At 40.1% G+C, this 19,837-nt stretch overlaps 1 protein-coding gene across 1 annotated transcript; it reads right to left on the bottom strand.

The window, feature by feature from the left end:
• Window positions 1-2,057: 2,057 nt before the first annotated feature.
• afap1l1b (actin filament associated protein 1-like 1b) lies at window positions 2,058-19,837 on the bottom strand. Its single transcript, XM_005452627.4, is given in 20 exon segments — window positions 2,058-2,899; window positions 2,976-3,101; window positions 4,114-4,280; window positions 4,374-4,541; window positions 4,638-4,746; window positions 5,184-5,262; window positions 5,379-5,524; window positions 5,736-5,950; window positions 6,696-6,851; window positions 8,500-8,602; window positions 9,184-9,276; window positions 9,367-9,546; window positions 9,783-9,994; window positions 10,115-10,204; window positions 10,318-10,432; window positions 10,517-10,602; window positions 10,730-10,810; window positions 12,379-12,414; window positions 12,417-12,506; window positions 19,787-19,837. Coding segments are annotated over 20 exon segments (2,301 nt in total). The 5' UTR covers window positions 19,809-19,837; the 3' UTR covers window positions 2,058-2,872.

Here is a 19,837-nt window from a genome sequence, read left to right as displayed (position 1 = left end):
TTATGTTTAATTCCAGATGTTGCAGTCATGATGAATTAAGCATGGCTCTTCATGTTTTTGCTTGGTATTATAAAGTGGTGACCTGCTCCTTCATTAACACTGTTAAATGCTAAATGATGAATAATGGTTTAAAATTGACTGTACTCATTTATGGAAAGGAGTGGCAATGCTAAATACTTACAGAAGAAGCACAACATATTTAATTTTGACATATGAATAAAGGGAAATGACTCTCAATAAAGTAAAATATGTATTTTAAATTGTCTTTACTTTGTAGTGGTAATACAGTCATGGTATAAAAAAAAGTGCAGCCTCTTTTCAATTCTAATGTTTTGCATATCAAATAATAAAAATCATCTGGTCCTTGGCAGGTCTTACAAATATACAAAACAGTGTGTCATTATTTATTTAACAAAGATTAAGCCAAAACAAAAGCAATGTGTGAAAGCTAACACCTTTACTGGTTCCACAGGGATTAAAATGGTAAGTAGCAGCCAGATGCTGCTAATCAAAGACACTTGATTGATACTGATAACCAACCAAGTGTGAGAACATCTATAAAAGCAGACGTTTTGGCAGTTTGCTGGTCTGGAGCGTTCACACGACGCCAATGAAGAACGACATCAGCACTGATTGTAGAAAAGCAATTGTTGCCACCAATCAGTTTGGAAGGGCAAATTGGAAAATCTGCCAAAGCGAAAACAACTGAGACAGTGGCCAATGTTCCCAGGAGTGGACTACCCAGCAAATAAATACAATTAGAAAAAGGCTGAATAAGTTTATTCTTTTTTTTTGGAAGGGTTTTTAGGAGAAAGCCTCTTCTCTTTAAAACCAACATAGTAGCACGTCTTAGGTTTGCAAAGCTGCCTCTGAACAAACCACAAGACTTCTGGAACAATGTTGTTTGGGCATATGGACAAAAACCAACCACAGAATATCAGCACAAACTCCTTGTACTGACTGCCAAGCACAGTGAACTCAACCCGACTGCTACCCTCAAACAACTGAAACAATGCTGTAAAGAAAAGCGGGCAAAAATTCTCCCACAATTATGTGAGAGACTGATGAAGTCATACAAATGATTATTTCAAGGTACTTCAAATTATAGCTGATAAAAGTGGTTCTACTAGCTTAAGAATCATGGGCGTGCTTAAATAAATAATGACAGTGTATTATGCATTGCTTTTCTTCATCTGAGGTGGTATTAGCTTAATCTTAAGAACTGGTGAAGACCAGATCAATATATTTAATTATGCCCTGATCAAATGATGTAAAACAAAGAATCGGCAGAGGGTGTACTCTCTTTTTACCGTGACTGTATGTTTGATATCAAATCACTTTATCTGAAGGCTCACAAAGAAGCCATGCTTGTTATTCAGACATTTGGAGTTTAACAGAGCATGTGAATGATGATGATCGAAAACCGCATGGTGCTGCACTGAACATATGCATAAAACACTTAAGTTAATCACTGTAGGATCCAAACAGGGTTCTGGATAAAGTGAATTTGTGTTTTTCATGCATGAAAACGTTTTTTATAAGTAGCAGACGAAGAGAAAAATTATAACGCTGTTTTATTCACACTCACCTAATGTTCTACTCCAACCCATAAGCCTTTAAACACTTTCTCACTGTCTCACACTCAGTGAGGTCAGCTACAGTATTGGGTCCCGTAAATTGTCCATGGAGGCCTCAACAACATGCAAGCTGGAGGAGCTGGGCATTGAACCACTGCCCTCTCACATAGTAGCTTTGACTGTAGTTATCTTCACATTAAGGAGCTCCTTGTGCTCTTATAAGAGAGGAAAAAACCCTAAGTATTGACTTATTTTAATGTTGAAGTTAATTATGCTAACTTCAACATTAGCCTTTGGAAGCAAAACAAGAACATTAAAAAAAAGTGGTATTTTATTTGACCACTAGATGGTGCTTCTATTTCAGAGCTCTGTTGCTATTATTGGTAACTCATCTTGGGGGTGGATGGGAGGCAGCATAATCCCGAAATAAAAGAAACTCTGGTAAAGAATCTTAAAAGTCTAAAGAAATGACTAAAAATAAACAGTCCCAAACACAAATATTCTTTATAAAATTATTTACTCCAACATTTGCGTGTGTTTGTTTCTCAGTGAAGGGCAGGTAAAGCAGACACAGGCATTTATCTTCAAACGATTCAGCTGAGAGGGGCTGAGGACACATTTATGCAATCACAAAATACAACAAGATAAAGTGCAAAAGTCAAATGTGAAAAATAAGAGTCATATAAAGGTTAAAACCAATTGTTTCACATTGCAACAACAAACATTTATTCATTGCTTTTAGGAACAGTGTCTACTCGATATTTTTTATTAAATGTATAAATACACAATTACGATATGAGATGCTGTACTTCTCTTACTAATAATGATAATTTAAGATTATAACTAAAGAATTTTATTTAACCGGGTTTTTCATTTTTCATTTCCAAGTATCAAGTATAAAAATAATACAAACCAGTGGGTGTAGCTAAAACGTCTTGCCTGTAACTCTGAACTCACAGTGTTGAAGAACTACACTCTCCCTTTGCTACGCTTTCCTTTTTTTTTTAACTTTCTGCAGCCCTGTGCAAATGTAAACACGCATGCAAACTCACACCAACACGTACACATCACGTTCATAGTGATCCACATTAACACGGTACTGATGTATCAGCAGAGCATGTCGTATTTACAGTAGCTGGTGCAGCATCACGCTGCCTGTACTTTTCCTTTAGATGAAATGAGAGCGCAATGCCTCCGAGTCCATCCTTTCTCTCTTCAGTGCCAGTTTTCTTGCTCTTCTTGCGTTTTCCTTTCAAACGTCCTCGTGTCCATCTGTCGATCTGTTTACGATCACTCTATGTCCCCTTCTTTGACTCCCACTCCTGGAAACCATAAAACGGGAGCATGTGAGTCAAACAGTTTTTGGTCCTCGCACACACAAACACACGCACACTCTACCTTTGCCTTCTGCATCACATTCCCCTTGGAGGAGGCGTAAAGAGACGGAGGCCGCTTTCGAAGCTCAGATGCCGCGTTGACAGGCACAGTCTCCATGTAAACCTTTTCAACCTTACTGCCCTGCGCCTACGCATGAACACACAGGCAACCCCCCCCCAAAAAACCACTTATTTGAGTCCAGTGATGTTACTTTAAAAACAACACAAGAAGACCAAAAGTTCTTCCAGTCAAAAGCAGATGGATTACAAGCAAACAAGAACACAGAAAGAGTGAAACACCAAACCCAACACATAAACTCATTATAAATGGCTAAAATGAGAATCATATGTTAACAAACAAACATATAAATCATAATAAAATAAAAGTCAAATAAATAAGGACCATATGGTAACCATCCACAGGTAAACAAAGGGCCTCAGATGAATAAGTGTAAATCCTTCAAAACAGTATAGTTTACTGTGGACACCTATTTAATTAATCTGTGTTTAGACGGGCATGTAAATTTATTTTAAATATGTGTATTTGTTTCTCTTTCTACTATTAAAAATAAAATTGTCATTAGTGTAAGTGTAGTTGCCATAACAACTATAAAGGTGACAACAGTAACGAAAATATGAATGGTCATGTACAGGTTGTTTAAGTGCTAACAAAATTAAGTAAATAAAAAACAGCATCCACTTATAGGAGAGCAGCGTGCATTTAAAATAATATGTATGAAGGTACGGTACTGAGATTTGGCAATCAAATAAATGACTGGTCTGATAACAGACACTGCACACTGATTAATAGGATTTGTCTTAATACAGTCCCAGCTGTCCATATGCTTCAAAGAAATCCCTCAGCTCATGTTCTGGACAAAAATCAACCGTAAATCTTCACTGAAGCTCATATGAACTTTTAGCAGTCTTTGATATTGATGTATTTTTAGTACCATCTTTTTACCTCCATCCTAAACAAAATACTGTCATTCAGGACTGCATTTAAACGTATTCCTGGCCTCTTGGTGATCTCTCTGTAGTCATTAAGGCATGAAGAACTCTTATAAGAGCGTTTGTATATATTTTAAAGTACATTCATTAAGAGTTTTCTAAGGAGAGTTTGAGTTCCAGCTGTAAACAGATGTGTGTTTGCTACCTACCTTGACGTTGATCTTGGTGTCAGTAGGTGGACCCAGTGCCCCTCTAGCCAGTGACTTCTTCAGGTTTTCTTTGACCTCTGTCAGTCTCAGCTCCAGCTCCACCCGTTCCTCCTCCTTCTGTTTGCACAGCGTTTCCAGCTCAGCTAACTGCTTTTCCACGCTATTACCTGAACACACACACACCCACACACACACTCATAATTAGGACCGCTATGAAGCCTACGACTGAACAAGTGCTGTGTGTGTGATTCGTCTCTGACCTGTGCCGCTCTTCCCCTCCTCCTTCAACTGCCTTTTCTCCTTGCGTAGGGAAATCAGTGCACTTCTGAGGTCCTCCTTCTGCTTCTCCAGCTCCTCTTTCTCTCTCAGGTACCGCCTGGCATCCTCCTCTGCCCGCGTCTTCCCATACCGCCCATACTGATTCACATCTACGATGTGAAAAAGAAGGAAATGAAGGCCACATTTGAACCAAAATCACTTTCATGGAAACAGTCTAATGAATTATGAAATTAACCGAGACTCACTGGAGGCATGTCTCTTAATGGCAGCCTGTTGTTCAGTTTTCTCAGAGTCCCTGCTGGAGAACGAAGCGTGACGTCTCACCTGGCCTCCTCTGCTCTCCACATCCACTTCCTGCAACAGAATAATTTAATTAATTCTAATTAACAAAATGTAATAGGGGAACTTTAAGGAAAAGGAAGGAAAATACAATAAATACTATATGTTTGTATGACTGATACATATAAGCTTTTTAAAGATCGGATTTTTTTTTTTAAATTAAAACATATTTTGTTAATCTGCTATCCAAAATCGTATTAGTAGTTTCACTGGGGCTCCAGTGAAGCTCAACAAAGAATGGTATTAAAATCCTAAGTTATAAAAAAAATGGTGTTTGCATTCTGAAAATCTGCAATAAATTTCAATGAATGAATGTAAGAGAGAGGAGAGGATCAGTGAGGAGAGAAAGAGAGTAGAAGCAGATTTAAACATCTCTGTGTCTGCTGTGTTCAATATAAAGGTTTTTGTATCTCATCACTGCTTAGAATTAAAGAAAAATAAAGTTTCCTCACCGCAACACTTTCATAGACCTCATCGTAAGTTCTGGAGTCTATTGAAGCACTGCTGGAGGAGTTAGCAGTTGTAGCCCACCTGGGAGGAAAAGAAGAGGAAGATATATAAATACAAAAATGAGTATTTCAGAATAAAAGCTGTAATAAAAGACTGCTGGGTAAACATATGCACAAAAACGCATACTGTTGACTCACAAGAAGGAGTGTCTGGCAGCATGCCGTATGTCAGTAAGTGTGTCCACATCGATGTAATCATAGTGCAACTCTTCAGGGAGAGTGCTGCTGCCGGTCTCTGCAAACAAAACTCCAAGCCAGCGGCCAAGATCCTCAGAGCAGCTGGCCTGAACGACACACAAGCACAAACAGACACACGGACATTTTTTTTTTAGTCCATGAGCAGAAAAATGTAAGGCGTGGCATGCCTGTGCACACATTGATGATCCCTCTCAGCTATATCAACACTGATGTAACCAAGTGGCACAAATAAAATCAGTCTGTATATACATTAAATCTCCTGTGCTGGATAAAATGGTTCAAGATCTCTTGCTTCACCTCCAGAGCTGCCAGCTCGTTGCCTCCCTGTAGGATGCGGAAAGAGAACGGATGTTTAGGACCAAGCCCGCCTGGCACCACCTCTGCCCCCTTGAGTGGCACCACAATGATTGGGGGTCGCTGGTCCCCGGGGTCCTTCTGCAGGTACAAACTTCCACCCCGGAGCACGCACCATCGCTCCCTCCAAGAGCCGCTCAGACACACGCTCAGATATCCTGATGAGTGTGTTAAAAAGAACGTGAACTGCAGGCATATTTACAGTGTCTTAACATGGCAGACTTAACTCAGTCTAAAAGAATCAAAATCAACGTTTTTAAGTGATACATTAAACTTAAATTTTTGTTTCCACTGATTCCTGAAAAAATTCAGAGTAATAATATATTCAATCCAGATCAATACGTTTAGGTTGCTTCATTCATTGTCATATACTGTATCCAACACTGTTAGATGTGAAGTTCGGTTTCTGGATCTAAATTAGATGTTATTGTCATGAAATTAATATGATATGATGTTTTCATAAGGTGTTATATTTGCATGAATGCTAAAAATTTGTCATTTTCGCTTGCTCTTAGGTGTTGACTAGGCAAAATGATGATGTCATAACATCTGATATTGAATAAAAACTTCAGGGACTCAATATCTACTTGTGCCCATTACAGCACATTGTAATTGTTTAGCTCCTGATCATGGAGAAGGAATTTGTGGACAAATATTTGGTGTATTATAGGAAGAATATGTACAATACCCTTTACATCTCTACAGTTATACGTTTTTTCCTAAAAGGCATTTTTATTCTGTTCTGAATTGTGCATCATCAGCATTAATTTGTCCTTTAACACTCTTTGACACTGATGTCAAATTACAAATGCTAATAGAAAACAATCTAAACATCAATCAGCCACTTATGATGATTCTCTAACTAACCAGCCATTCAACAAAGTATTCATCAGGTCTTCTCACCAGAGCGGGGGTTGTCGTGCTGGCCAGAAGACAAAGGAGGCTCTCCTGGTAAAGGAGGTTTCCGCTTGGAAAAGGTGATGATCCGATTGATTTTCCTCCCAGCTGCTCGGCTCATCGACCCGGTCAGCTCTGAAAATGCTCCACGCTTCCCCCTGTCTGAAGTCAAACACATCCTGAAGTTGAACTTTATAACATCCAGCCAGTAAAAAAGACAATGTTGCCTCATCATTATAGTATCATGCTGTTTTTGAAATAAAAAAATTACTTATTTTTTCTAAAGTTTTACATTTTATCAGTTACAATGTAACAAAAACTTGATGAAAACTGGAATAAAGTAAAAGGTCTGAATTCTGGGAAAAATACATTTTTGAAAAAGACCCTGTACCCAAACAGGACTCATGAAGCTTTTGAAGAAATAATATCTTGTTATTTCAGAGATGGCTTGTATTTATTCAACCAGACCCCTACAGCCAGTTTGCAAGTTCACTCTGAATGTACCAGGTGCTGCAGTGCACTGTTCACACTACTTCCTGATGATGTCAGTGGGAGACAATCGCAGGAAGAGGACAGGAAGGATGTCATATCTGCTCGAGCCTCACTTCCTGTTTCTCCCTCTCTCTCATGTCTCTTTAGGATCAGAGTTCCTTCGTCCGTAAACAGATTTGAAACAACTGTTTCCCAACTTCACTGTGTTTGACCTATTTTCTGACCCAACACCAAGGATCTCCCTGGATCTCCCTTCCTGATTTTGTAGATAGAAAAACAAAAATATTCTGTGTGTGTGTGTGTGTGTTTGATTATTGTGTGTTTGCTTTTGTAGCCTTGTGGGGACCTGAGTTCCAGACCCTGAAAGTGGGGACTCTTAGAAACTGAGGACCCATTTGAAGAATTTTAAGGTCTAGGCTAAGTTAGGAGTTTTTCAACAACAACTTGTAGCCATCACTGTAGGTTTTTATCAACAACACCAGGAAGTCAACACCAAGAACCCTTATTTAAATATTTATGGTTTAAAAAGATACGTCAAACACTATTCACGCAAAACCCATCAACAACCATTAAATTTTGTAACAGACATACAGTTATCATTTACTACAGAGAAGTTGCATCATAGTCATTTATATTTCTTTTAAACTGTAACTATGTTTGTTTCTCTATGTTAAAGATGTAGAATAACGGAGGAAAAAATCATCTCCCTGCCAGTTATTAGTTTACCTTTTTTTAATTCACTACAAAGTATCAATGAATGAGTCAGAATAGTATTACTCATACAGTGTTCCTCTCTTTTCATAAAAAAAGGTAACATAAAATGAGCTTATGGGAAGCTAGAAGAGCAATGCAGTATATGATGTGTGTTACAAATATACTGAAATGAATCCTTTACCTCCTAATCTAACAACACTTGAGAGGAAGGTGTTATGCCTCTCCCCACAGATCAACAGTGTGCTGCATTTGCGAAACTGTGCCTAAATACCCTTTAACAACCATCTATCTAAATGTTTATTTTCACTGTGAAATATGCCAACGAGACCAGAAAGATGCTTTGCTGTGATTTTAAAGAGCGTGTAAAGTGTAAATCATGCTGAACTGTCCCAATATATCTGTGGTAACACTGAGAAATTACCCACAGACACTAATCTAACGTTAAATCTCACTATAACCACCGATTTAACCTGCAATAACATGTCTTGTGCTATAATTACTGAGAGTGTACACACAAGAAGCTTATTTCAATGAAGCAACCACAATAAAAAAGAGTCGGTTGCAACAAAAACATCTCAAAAACTGCTGGTGAAGGTTCACGTACTGAGTGAGTCAGTAGTGTCTCGTCCTGACCCGTGTGCAGTGGCCTGACTGTCTGCTGTTGGCCCGCTGTCTGAGTCTGAAGCCTGTCTGTCAGACTGTAGCACCTGGCAACAAAAGGAACAAAACACTTTTACTTCTCTCTTTTATAACATTTGAAGAGAGGAGACAAGAAATAGCACAAATTGGCACATTTGACTTTCCGTTTTATAACAAAACATTTAAATTGTGCAAAACCATGTTAAAAATAAAAATAAATAAAAATTAATGTATCCTCTGGGAGTATGACTATTTCTTTCTGCCAACGTGGGGTGTAACTGCCATGTCAGCATGCATTCAGTTTGTTCAGGACTTGAAGCTCTTTGAAACCAAGGCAACTCAGCAACCGCAATAATCACCTCACTCACTGCTTGTAAACTAGAAGCCAAAGGAATAGTTGTGTCATGCGTGGGCTGAAAGAGGGTGATGTCAGCGACACTGAAATGTTAAAACTGGGGTATATGTTCAGTATGCCACAAATTACATTTGTCATAGTAAGACACAGTAAGAGCACAGCGTTAGACCGGCATTGGGGCTCCTCATTAAGACTGTTTTATGGGAAATTTTGGTCTTTGTGGCAAGACGACAAAGAGAACACTGCGGACAAACAGTCTGACATTCAAGGACATACGCAGATAAGCACACTCACCTTGTCGAGCTCCAGCTTCCTCTGTATAATTGGAGAAGTTGATCCATCCAGCCCCTCAGTGTTGCTACACTGGCTGCCAACATCGTGGACCACCTGGACAGAGAAAAAGAAAACATTCATTTACAGCCTTGTGTCTGCTCGTGTGTCTCAGCACCATGCCCCTAATGAGGTGAAAAAAGGTACCTTGAGCCATCGCTGGGCCTGTTCTTTACTCTGGACTGCCAAGACTAGCGCTTCACCCCCAGGTAACGAGAAGCGCAACTCGTGTCGCTTTTTCCGGCCTTCCTTGGGGACATAGATGACGTTGCAAAGATTCAGTGGGAGCTCTGTGTTGGGAGAGCTCTCTTTGATGCTTTTAAAACACTGTGAAGGAAGAAGTCAAGAACATGCATTATTTGAGTAAAAGATAATCTATGTAAGCCTAGCCTCTTACTGTTATAAGCTGGAAAATAACTGTAAACTGTGGCTTACAAATAAGTATGTTCAACCGTCTGATTCACCATAAATAAATAAGGATTTACCTTGAATAACAACAGAAAAAGACAATTCTTTGATTTGAATGATAAAATAAACATTAATAAACAGCAGCATCTATTTACCTGCAGTTTATTGTCTCGGACAACAACAAGCTGCTTAGCCCACTGGCCAAAGCGTTTCTTTCGCAGTAGGAAGGCACAGATGCGGCAGTCTCGAACCGGCCCATCTGGGCTTTCCTCGGCTGTCCATCTCTGAGGCTGGTCTCGGCCCTTTGCTTCCTCTTCCTCTTCTTCGTAAGACTCGTAGGAACTACTCAGAGCATCTGAGTCATTGTCTGAGTACCAAAGCAATTATTGTTTTACAAAAGTTCCACAAAAACAAATTGTGATTCACAAAATCCTAGCTCTACTACTAGACATAAACTAGCATCAATAGGGGTCAGATTAAGACTCACAGGAGCTTTTGGGAGGCCCATTCATTCTGGTGGTGGGGTAGTTATTGTCAGCATCTTCATAATAGGCGTCCTCCACAGAGTTCCTGGATGCTACAGATGAACAGATAGAGTATGTGAGAAAGCAGAACCACAGGTACTGATCCGATTACCATTATATATGAATGCGCACACACATGTGCGTTTGTATATGCATGTGTTCATACTGGTGGTAAAGTACTGAGGAGTAGATCCGGGATCTAGAGGAACAGCCTCTTCATAGTAGTCATCAGGAAGGGGTGTAGTTGGCACAGGAGGAGGAGGAGGCGTGTCAGTTGGGGTCTGAAAACCAAAGGTAGCTGTTGAACCAGAACTGGGGGTAAAAGGAAGGCTGATGTAGGTAAGTAGTTTCTGTGAATGACTTACAGATTTATTGGGATGAGTCTTCTCCTCTTCATCCTTGTGCTCTTTCTGCTCCACTGGAGATGCACTGAGCATGTGCAAATCACAGCCTGATAGGATTAATCATGATTAACTTTATAATTTTTTATAAACTGAGGTATAATGATTGTAAATACATATACAAAGGATTTTTTTTGTAACTGAGCTGAACCGAAGGTATTTTGAAGGTCTACTAACCAAAATCCTCAAACAGAGACTCTACAAAGCTCGTGCCATTGCCATAGAGACAGCTGTTCATGTAGACATCAGAGCCGTTCACTGTGGAAAAGACAAATTATGGATTAAAAACAGGATCAGAGTTAGGGTTAACATAGCCTATAGCTTTTAGGTCAGGATTATGAAGGGCTATAGAGACTGAATAAAAAGACAGTGTCACGAAGTATAAATAGTATTTCATCTGCAATAAAAATTAGATCTATGATGACCTATGTACAGGGAGTACAGAACTGAGATTGAAAATCTTTGTACAGCAAGAACAAAGAAAATGTGTGTGAAAGGTCACAGAAAGATTTGACAGAAAAAAACAGATAAAATGATGCGAAATACACAGCAACTCTTTAAAAAAGATGAGTATGGACACGCCAGGCTGGGTCCAGTCTAATATTTGTGTTCTGAAACCATCGGGATGTTTTGCTGTTCTCATTATCCTCTTTGCATTTCATTATCCTCTTACACGGATCCTTTTATCCTCCCCGACATCCTGTATTCTTCCAGATAAAAAGGGATTTGTCTGTAAAGACCTCAGCAAGATTTCATGTCACAGAGGCTGCATTTTGTAGCACAACAACTGCTGCACTCTCTCAAGTTGAGCAGTTTCAGTCTGGTTGGCTGATGACAGTAGGGTCGCACCATTGGAAAAAGACAAAAAAGAAAGACATGCTGTAGTACTGTTGATGTGACACTTCTGACTTTTTTTTTTTTTTTTTTGGCTAAACTGCTGCCATCAAACTCAGCTGAATTCATCCTGAATAAATAAAAAAACACTTCTACATTGAATATTCTTATATATACATTGTATTCAAATAAAGTGCTGCTTTTACTATTTTTGTAATGCCAGCACACCAAATGCTGCTGTTCTATCTGACCTGCTGGTGTGCAGAAGGTGTTTCTTGGCACTAATGAGACAAGTCTGGCAATCAAACTGTTTATAATGCATGACTTTTTTCTAATGAAGCACCATTTTTAAATACTGCACTGATGTTTCTGCTAGTCATATTTCAACCTAAAATCTTTTCCCCAAAACCTAACCGAAATGCAGATGTCCAAAGGACAGAAGCTTCAGTCTCTAGGTGTCCAATATTACAGTAGAACTATGCATGCTATGAGAAGCCAGTAGCACCTGACAGAAGAGCAGGAAATAAAATAAATAATAAACGTAACACAAAAGGGCAGTTTTATTATTACTGGGCTCCATCTGAAAGATCAGATCTTTATTATCTTCAAGGGATAATATATTACACAGTCAGCGGAAATCACAAAACCATCAAGCAAACAGCAACATCAAAATCATAGTGAGTGACTTAAAAACAACTGGAAGTTTGAACAAATGAGTTTTTCACTTTATTGATGTAGTCTATCTGCAGCCAGACCTTAAACTGCTTAGACTATGGCTGGCTGGACCAGCCAGGACTGAGTGGACCTTCTTTGAAGTCCTAAATTTATACAAGTGGGAAAGGTCATTCAGTGCAGTTGACTGAGTAAAGAACTGTAAATTATTTCTGTGCTGTGTGAAATGTATTAACCTGTGCTGTACAAGAAACTGTACATGGTAAGAAATATTGACCTGGGTTATTTACATTGCCATCCTAACATTGGAGATTCTGTACCTGACAGCTGCAGTGAGTCCAGGATGTTGCGTATGGATGCCATTTTTCAGCGGTAGCAGGACTGACCGTCTCGTGGTCCAGCATCTTCAGCAGAGAGCCTAACTCATTTACAAGTCGTTCCATCACAACTAGAAACCACAAAAAAACAGACATCACGTAATACTCTTCTGATCTCAAGAACCACCAGGTTATTTACTTCACCAAAATTTTATTTATATAGCATCAATTCATCAAAATATTGTAATGTAAAGATCCCACAATATTAGAGAGAAAACCCCAACAATATGACGATCCCCTATGAGCAAGCACTTGGTGACAGTGGGAAGGAAAAACTTTCTTTTAACAGGAAGAAACCTGCAGCAGAACCAGGCTCAGGGATAGGCAGCCAGAATGGGGTGAGGGGAAAAAGAAAAGGAGGGCACAGAGAAACAAGAACAAAACACACACCATGGGAGGGATAACACAAAGTGTAATGACTTACAAAGCCATATAATGAATAGGGAGTGAGAAGAGATAAGTGGAGAAGAACCACTCAGTGCATCATGGGAAGTCAGGGAGGGATCGTTCTAACCGTATGCTTTATCAAAACGGAAAGTTTTAAGTCTAATCCTAAAAGTAGAGAGGGTGTCTGTCTACTGAATACAAACTGGGAGCTGGGTCCACAGAAGAGCAGCCTGACAGCTGAAAGCTCTGCCTCCCATTCTACTTTTAGAAACTTTAATAACCACAAATAAGCCTGCAGTCTCAGAGCGAAGTGTTCTGTTTATAATCATATGGTACTGTGAGGTCTTTAAGATATGACGGGCCCTGATTATTCAAGACCTTGTGTGTGAGGCAAAGTTTAAATTCAACAGGGAGCCAATGAAGAGAAGCTAATCTGGGAGAAATATGATCTCACTTACTAATCACTGTTAGTACTCTCACTGCAGTGTTTTGAAACAACTGAAGGCTTTTTAGGGAGTTTTTAAAACAGCCTGATAATAATGAATTACAAGAGTCCAGCCACAAAGTAAAAAAGTATGAACTATTTTTTTTAGCATCACTCTAAGAAAGGGTGTTTCCCATTGAATTTAGCACATGAAAGAAAACATTCTTACATATTTGTCTGATGTGTGTGCTTATGGATATGTCCTGGACAAAAATGACTCAAGGATGCCTCACAGTGTTACTGAAGGCCACAGTAATGCAATACACAGAAAGTATCTGGTTAGACAGCATGTTTCTAAGATTTTAAGGATAGCAGTACAATAACCAGATTTATCTGAATTCAGAAGCAGAAAACTGGAGGTCATTTAGGCCTTTATGTCTTTAGCTGCTGTAGTCAGATTTTATAGATAAATATAACAGCGTACAATCTGCATGGTAATAATGCTGTATGCAGTTTTTAGGCTATAATATTGTCTAAGGGAAGAATGTTTAAGGTAAAAGCAATAAAGTAAAATCCTGTGTGCTCAGCATGGTCATCAGATCATCACAAGGCCATACAGGCAAATATGACTAAAACTGTCAGTTCACAAGTGGCATGAAGTCAGTTTGGAACTCAGCTGTCAGCTGCTGCAACAGCTGACAGGGAAAAGATTTTTAACATCCCTTAATGTCACCCTGGTGATTTTGTCCCGCTCGGAGCAAGCCTTTTGGGCACACAGCGAGTTCTCTGTGTGTCACTACTAAGCGTTAAATCCGACTTTCCACGTTGATATTTTGTGCTTTCTTTGAAAAATTTACTTTTTCACTCCTACATCCTGTGTGGGTCAAGCGTGTGTGTCCGTGTGTGTGTTTTGTTGACCTTGACATTGTTCCAAATGCCCTGACACACTCTCACACATCCTGCCTGCTCACAGCCGACAAAGAGGAGGAGCAGGAGGAGCGGGGGGGGGAGCCGGAGAAAAAAGAAGGTGAGGGGGAGGAAGCTTCCTTCCCTAAAGGAAATGGAGCCAAAGTGAAGAAGAAAATGTATAGCTTTACCACACAGGACAGGAGATGGTTACCAAACTGCTTGAAGCCCCAAGTTAGTTCATTTACTTGTTTACTTCTTCATATAAGAAGATTGAAAGGCGTATCTTAGGATTAGTCTGAACCCGAAGCAAGCAGCTTTTCTTCTGATATTGACTTTTAATTAAACACTGAATATTATCATAGACATTAGAACTGCTTCTTAAAGGACTCTGATATTATCCACTATTATTTGATGAAGTATTATTCATACACTTGAACAGGTCAAGTGCAACCAAGTCTAAAATAGTTTCATGTCACTTTGGTTTCCAGTGGGAGATTTTAATAGCCTGTGCTCTTTATGTGGCTTTTTCCACACTGGAAAGATTATAGGTTGTGGAAACATTTAGATTTTGTATTTTTGGCATTAAAATTGTCAAATTTACAGTTCAGTTTCATTCATAATACAAAGCAGAAAGTTCATAGCTGGAAAGCTGGAAAAGCAACAGGATTTTTCAGGAATTACTTGAAAAAGCAGACTCTTTCACCTCGTGTCCCTTTTTACTATCTGATCCACTTAATTTTATGGCTTTGCTAAGAAGAACATGCTTCACAATGATTAGTCAGATCAATAAGCTTTAGTATGTTTACAATTTATTATGACATAAGTACACCTAAAAAAATAATAATAAATGAATTGTCCATTCCCAGAAAAAAGTGGAACAAGGGTTAAATAAAAATAAGATCAAAACAGTCTGTTTTCCTCTCACACAACGTGAAGACAGATAGAGTGAGTGAAAAAACCCTCACTCTCCCACAAGCCTCTTCCGCCTCCCCCTCTCACTCGGACAATACTCTATTGTCTCTGCAAGGGCCAAAATTAGATGGCCACAATGCTCGGCAAGACCAGAGCAAACAATCGTACTGTCGGAGTCAGAGACTCCCGGAGAAAACAAAACAGGAACTAACACACAGTGTAAGAGGGGCGTGGTGCAACGCAGCTGCACGGTCTCAATCCACGGGCATGCAGGGTTGTATCTCCAGCAGCTGTGTGTGTGCGTGCGTGTATGTTTGAGTGAGTGTACGTGCGAGTGCAGCTGTGGTTTCCTGTCTTAGCTGTCGACGGGAGCTTCTCTCCCCTCCTTCCTGATCTTGACTCTCCATTCCATTATGAACCTCACCTCACCTCCTCCTTCACTTCTTCCCACTTTCCCATTTTGTGTCCTGCTGTTTCTGTTTCTGCCCAACATCTTCTCTCGCTGCATGCTCTCCTTCCATCTCTTGCCCATACTCTAGATTTTCCCAAACCAACCGAATAGAAAGATTCTTATCTGATGGGTGCTCAATTTGCAGATGCATTTTGCTTTACTTGAGGAAACTTCAATTACAAAACAATCAACAAAGATCTCGAGTAATCAGACCAGTGCTCTGATCTATTTTCTGCCAGTCTCAAAGACACGCACAGTCAAGGACATCAGTGCACAGGCTCTCTCTCTCTCCCCTCATGTCTGAGTCTATATCTTTATTTCTCTCTCCTTCTATTTCCTCTCTCTCTCAAGGGACCTGAGGTTCAGAAGCTGAGAATCAGCTGTTCTGCAGGATTGTGGTCTGTCTCACCCACAGAGGATCTTTGTAATCCCCCACTGCCCCACACACCCCCACTCCACCCAGAACCACACACATGCAAGCACATACACACACACACACACATCCACGGCACAAATTTCTTCTTCAAATTCTTTTTTTTTCCACTGATAGACACAATCATTCACTTAACTAAGAGGAAGCACAAACGCTCACTGTTAATTCGTCTCTCGCTTCCTCGTCTGAGTAAACATACAGTCACAAGAGTACAAAGAGGAATGTGTTTGTTTGTGCGTCTTCACGTTCCTTTTTCTGTGTGTTTCCACAGACAGACTTCCTGATGAAGATCAGTCATGAGACTCGGGCCATGCGACTCTCATTTGGACTGATTTAGTGTGTTTGGTTGCAGCTTAGAACAAAACAACTGCTACTTACTGCTGCTGCTGCTGCTGCTTTTCTCGCCACATAATACCTATGGGCAGCAGGTCAAAACAGGAAAGACACTTTGGATCTCCTAAACTGAGGCTTTCATTCCCATCCATTACAATTCGAACACACCAATTAACATAAATCCAAGGTTACCCATCTTCACTTGCCTCTCCCATTCAAAATATCCCTCCACGTTATAATTTTAGCAACACTTCATGACTCAGAAGTACTCTATATGAATGCACTGAACTGTACTGCTTCTTGCTTCCAATGGTTCTGTTACCTGATTGACATTAATATGTGTAACAAGGGTAATTTAAGACATATACTCCATGCAAAAACCGTATGAAACTGTCCTCTTCCTGCCTCCCCCACACTCCTCAGCACTGAGGTCCCTCCAGATTGCATATTCTCTCTGCCACTCCTTTCTTTCCCTTCCTCTGAGATCCTTTTCCTTCAACTCCTCTCCCTCGCCTGTCTCCCTCTGTCCCTTCCCCAGACACCCATCCTCTTCAGACAGAGGCCAAAGTTCAAGGCTTGGCAGGCCCAGCAGCTCCCACTAAGACAAAAGTCTACTTCAGAGACACAGCATCCAGTAATTCATATTTTCGTGACAACAAAAGATGGTGTCAGTGCTTGCCTGGGGTTAGCATTCAGTTAGACACTTTAAAAAGTCCACAACAAAGATAGCAAGATACTTAAAAAGAACCAGCTGGGGGAAACAGTAGACGAATCTTTTCGCATTCTTTTAGTATCTTATCATTTTCTGCAGATAGCAAATGGTGTGGAAACACAGGAAACAGAGGGGCACAAACGACTTTTATAAATACTGAAATTCTTTATTTGCCCAGAGTGGAATGAAAATGGTTTGTAAAGATAACGCAGCAGCCAGTACACAGTTAGTATGAGTTAGTGTGAAGGCATGAAATCGGGAAATTAGCTAGTTGCGTTTCTTTTCTTGAACTAAGTCTGCAATAATCCTATCAAGTGCACACGATTTAAAATGACTGGACCAGACCACACTTTACTGTTATTACCTGTCATCACTGTCTTTCACAAATGCAAACACTGAGACGTACGTACACACACAGACACACGCACCCACTCAAAGGTTTTATTTTTTATTGCTTTTACAGGGAGTGACAGGGTGATGATGAGGACAAAATATCATGATTCTCTGTTTTTCCACTTGGTGGTGGGGGAGGCTGCTATCATCACCACATCAGCTTAGCTTCCACCTACACCAGACCCACATGGGCCTCATGTATAGACCTGCTGCTCTGTTGCGTTTCTGTTACAGAAAATGTAATCACAGCTGATTTGAAGCGCAGCTAATTCTGGCTTTGAGCTGCAGACTCACTTCCACTCATGAAGGTTATATTTCTGTGTGAAACACAACTTGAAATCCAATCAAGAGGAGTTGTGTTTTCTGAAAATGGAGCGAGGGGGTGTGTAGCGCGCTGGAATGAATTGTAGAGGAAAAGGGATTGTAAGGCAAACATGGCAGAGGTCAAGGCTTGTGACACATATTAAACTGAGGAAAATCATATGTGCAAATGCAATAAACCACTTATAGGCAGAATGCACATAGAAATAGTGTAAAATTCAGTGAGGGGTAGGTTTACCTTTTTAAATTAAAAGAGGGTTGTGAGAAAACTTTGCAGCTCTTTAATCTCTCCTTTATCCACAGCTCAGAATCTACCAATTTTTCCCAGCCACTGAAGCTCTTGCAATATTTTGCCAAATCTCCAGTATCAATTATTCACACATTTACTGTGAGAATATTTCTCCTGCAGTGTACAGCTGCTCCAACCATTTGGCTGTGGATCTGCCGCTTGTGTCTGAGTGCTCCATGTTTTCCCCTACAACACATTTTCAGACTGGAAAAGCAGAGGTGTAAATAAAATAACTAAAAGGGCAGCAAGCCCAACTTCTGCCAAGGCAAATGCAGCATTTTCCAGTTTTTAAGGAAAGAAAAGAAAGTGATCCAGATGCACAACAAAGCTGAATCGGTTCTTAAATTTGTCCATGCTCTAAGTCTGCGCAACTTTTCATGAAAGTCAGCTTGGTAGTTTTTGTTTCATCCCTCGACAAACAGACAAATTTACAGATAGAAAGGGGACAATCTAAAGGAGAAATCCAAACTCTGCAGCGAGGGCGCCTGGTGACTTTGTTGGTGTTCCCTGCTTTTACAGGGAAGAGTAACATAACTTTTATCCTACAAAGAATCACTTCTGATTTGAATGGCCTTTACTAGTTAGCAACACTCTTATCCTTAAGACACAGGTGATTAATTAATCACTTAATTAATAATAAAAAGTGATGTGTATCATGTGCTGTAGCCTTCACAATCACCTGGTCTCAACCTGGAAGAACACCTATCTGTGATTTTAGATCAGCTTGTTAGGCACTGTGAGCACCACTATCACTAAAACACCAAATGAGTGAGAAAAGAGACCTCCATTAGAGATCCAGAGATATTTAAGATCAGTGCCATACTGTGGCATGTAGTGGCCCAACAATGTTATTTTTTTCCCTTTTATTTGTCACCCTCCATAAGACAAAAAGAATGGCTTATTTACATTTAGCTGCTTCAAAAGATGAATTATCAATAAATTCACACTAATCTTATAATAAAAGAGATGGACTGCACGCTAAATAAAAATACAGTGAGCTGGGGAAGTTATGTGTTATAAGATGTTAAGATGAGATAAGATGAGATGAGATGAGATGAGATAAGATAAGAGTCCCAAATTCCAAGATAAGGTGCTTAGAATTTAATTCTGTAGCTGCACTGAGCTGTGCCATTTACATCCATCTACATTTCCGTTTAATGCAAACTGCCTATTTAACCAGTTACCTCTGTGACAAACGAACCCCCTTTCTTATTATCTTTCAAATTAAGCCCCTTCTTCATCACCTGGTCTCCCGTAAAGAAGCTTCCTGTTTGCAACACAGTGGCCTGAAGGGTTTTAAAACAGAGCAGCCATTCAGTTGCTGCTGCTTCCCACCAGCAGCGCTGCTTCCAACAGGGCACTTTCTGTTGGTATCAGATTGCATCACTCTACTGAGGATACCTCCTCCATCCACTCACACAGCGCACCACCCGGCGCGTGGCTGTATGACATCACTCCCAGCAGTCAACCGGCAGCGAGGCGCGAGGCGCTCTCTGCTCGCTCACTCAGAGAAACTTGAGACAGATGCTGCCTTCCATTCACGTGTGTTTAACGAGAACCCAGATGTATTAAAACCACCCGTAACATTGCTTTGTTTGGAAAACAACTGCATATCGTATCTGATACGTTTGATAATGTTATTTAATGTAGCCAGTTGTTTCTGTTAGGGTTTATGAATGTGCCTCGTTGTGGAGGAGCTCTTGCATTTACACTGGTGCCCACCAACCTATGGAGGCTTTATCATAAAGTATTTACAGTTACCGTGCGATACATGGATATTTACTTACCACTCTGGCGTTTGGAGTCCATGTCTTCAGATATTCTGAAGTCTGTGCCGC

The sequence above is a fragment of the Oreochromis niloticus genome, linkage group LG10 (assembly GCF_001858045.2).
Source record: "Oreochromis niloticus isolate F11D_XX linkage group LG10, O_niloticus_UMD_NMBU, whole genome shotgun sequence".
Classification (NCBI taxonomy): domain Eukaryota; kingdom Metazoa; phylum Chordata; class Actinopteri; order Cichliformes; family Cichlidae; genus Oreochromis; species Oreochromis niloticus.
Note: the sequence above shows the minus strand (reverse complement) of the source record. Positions and strands in the feature narration are given on the sequence as shown.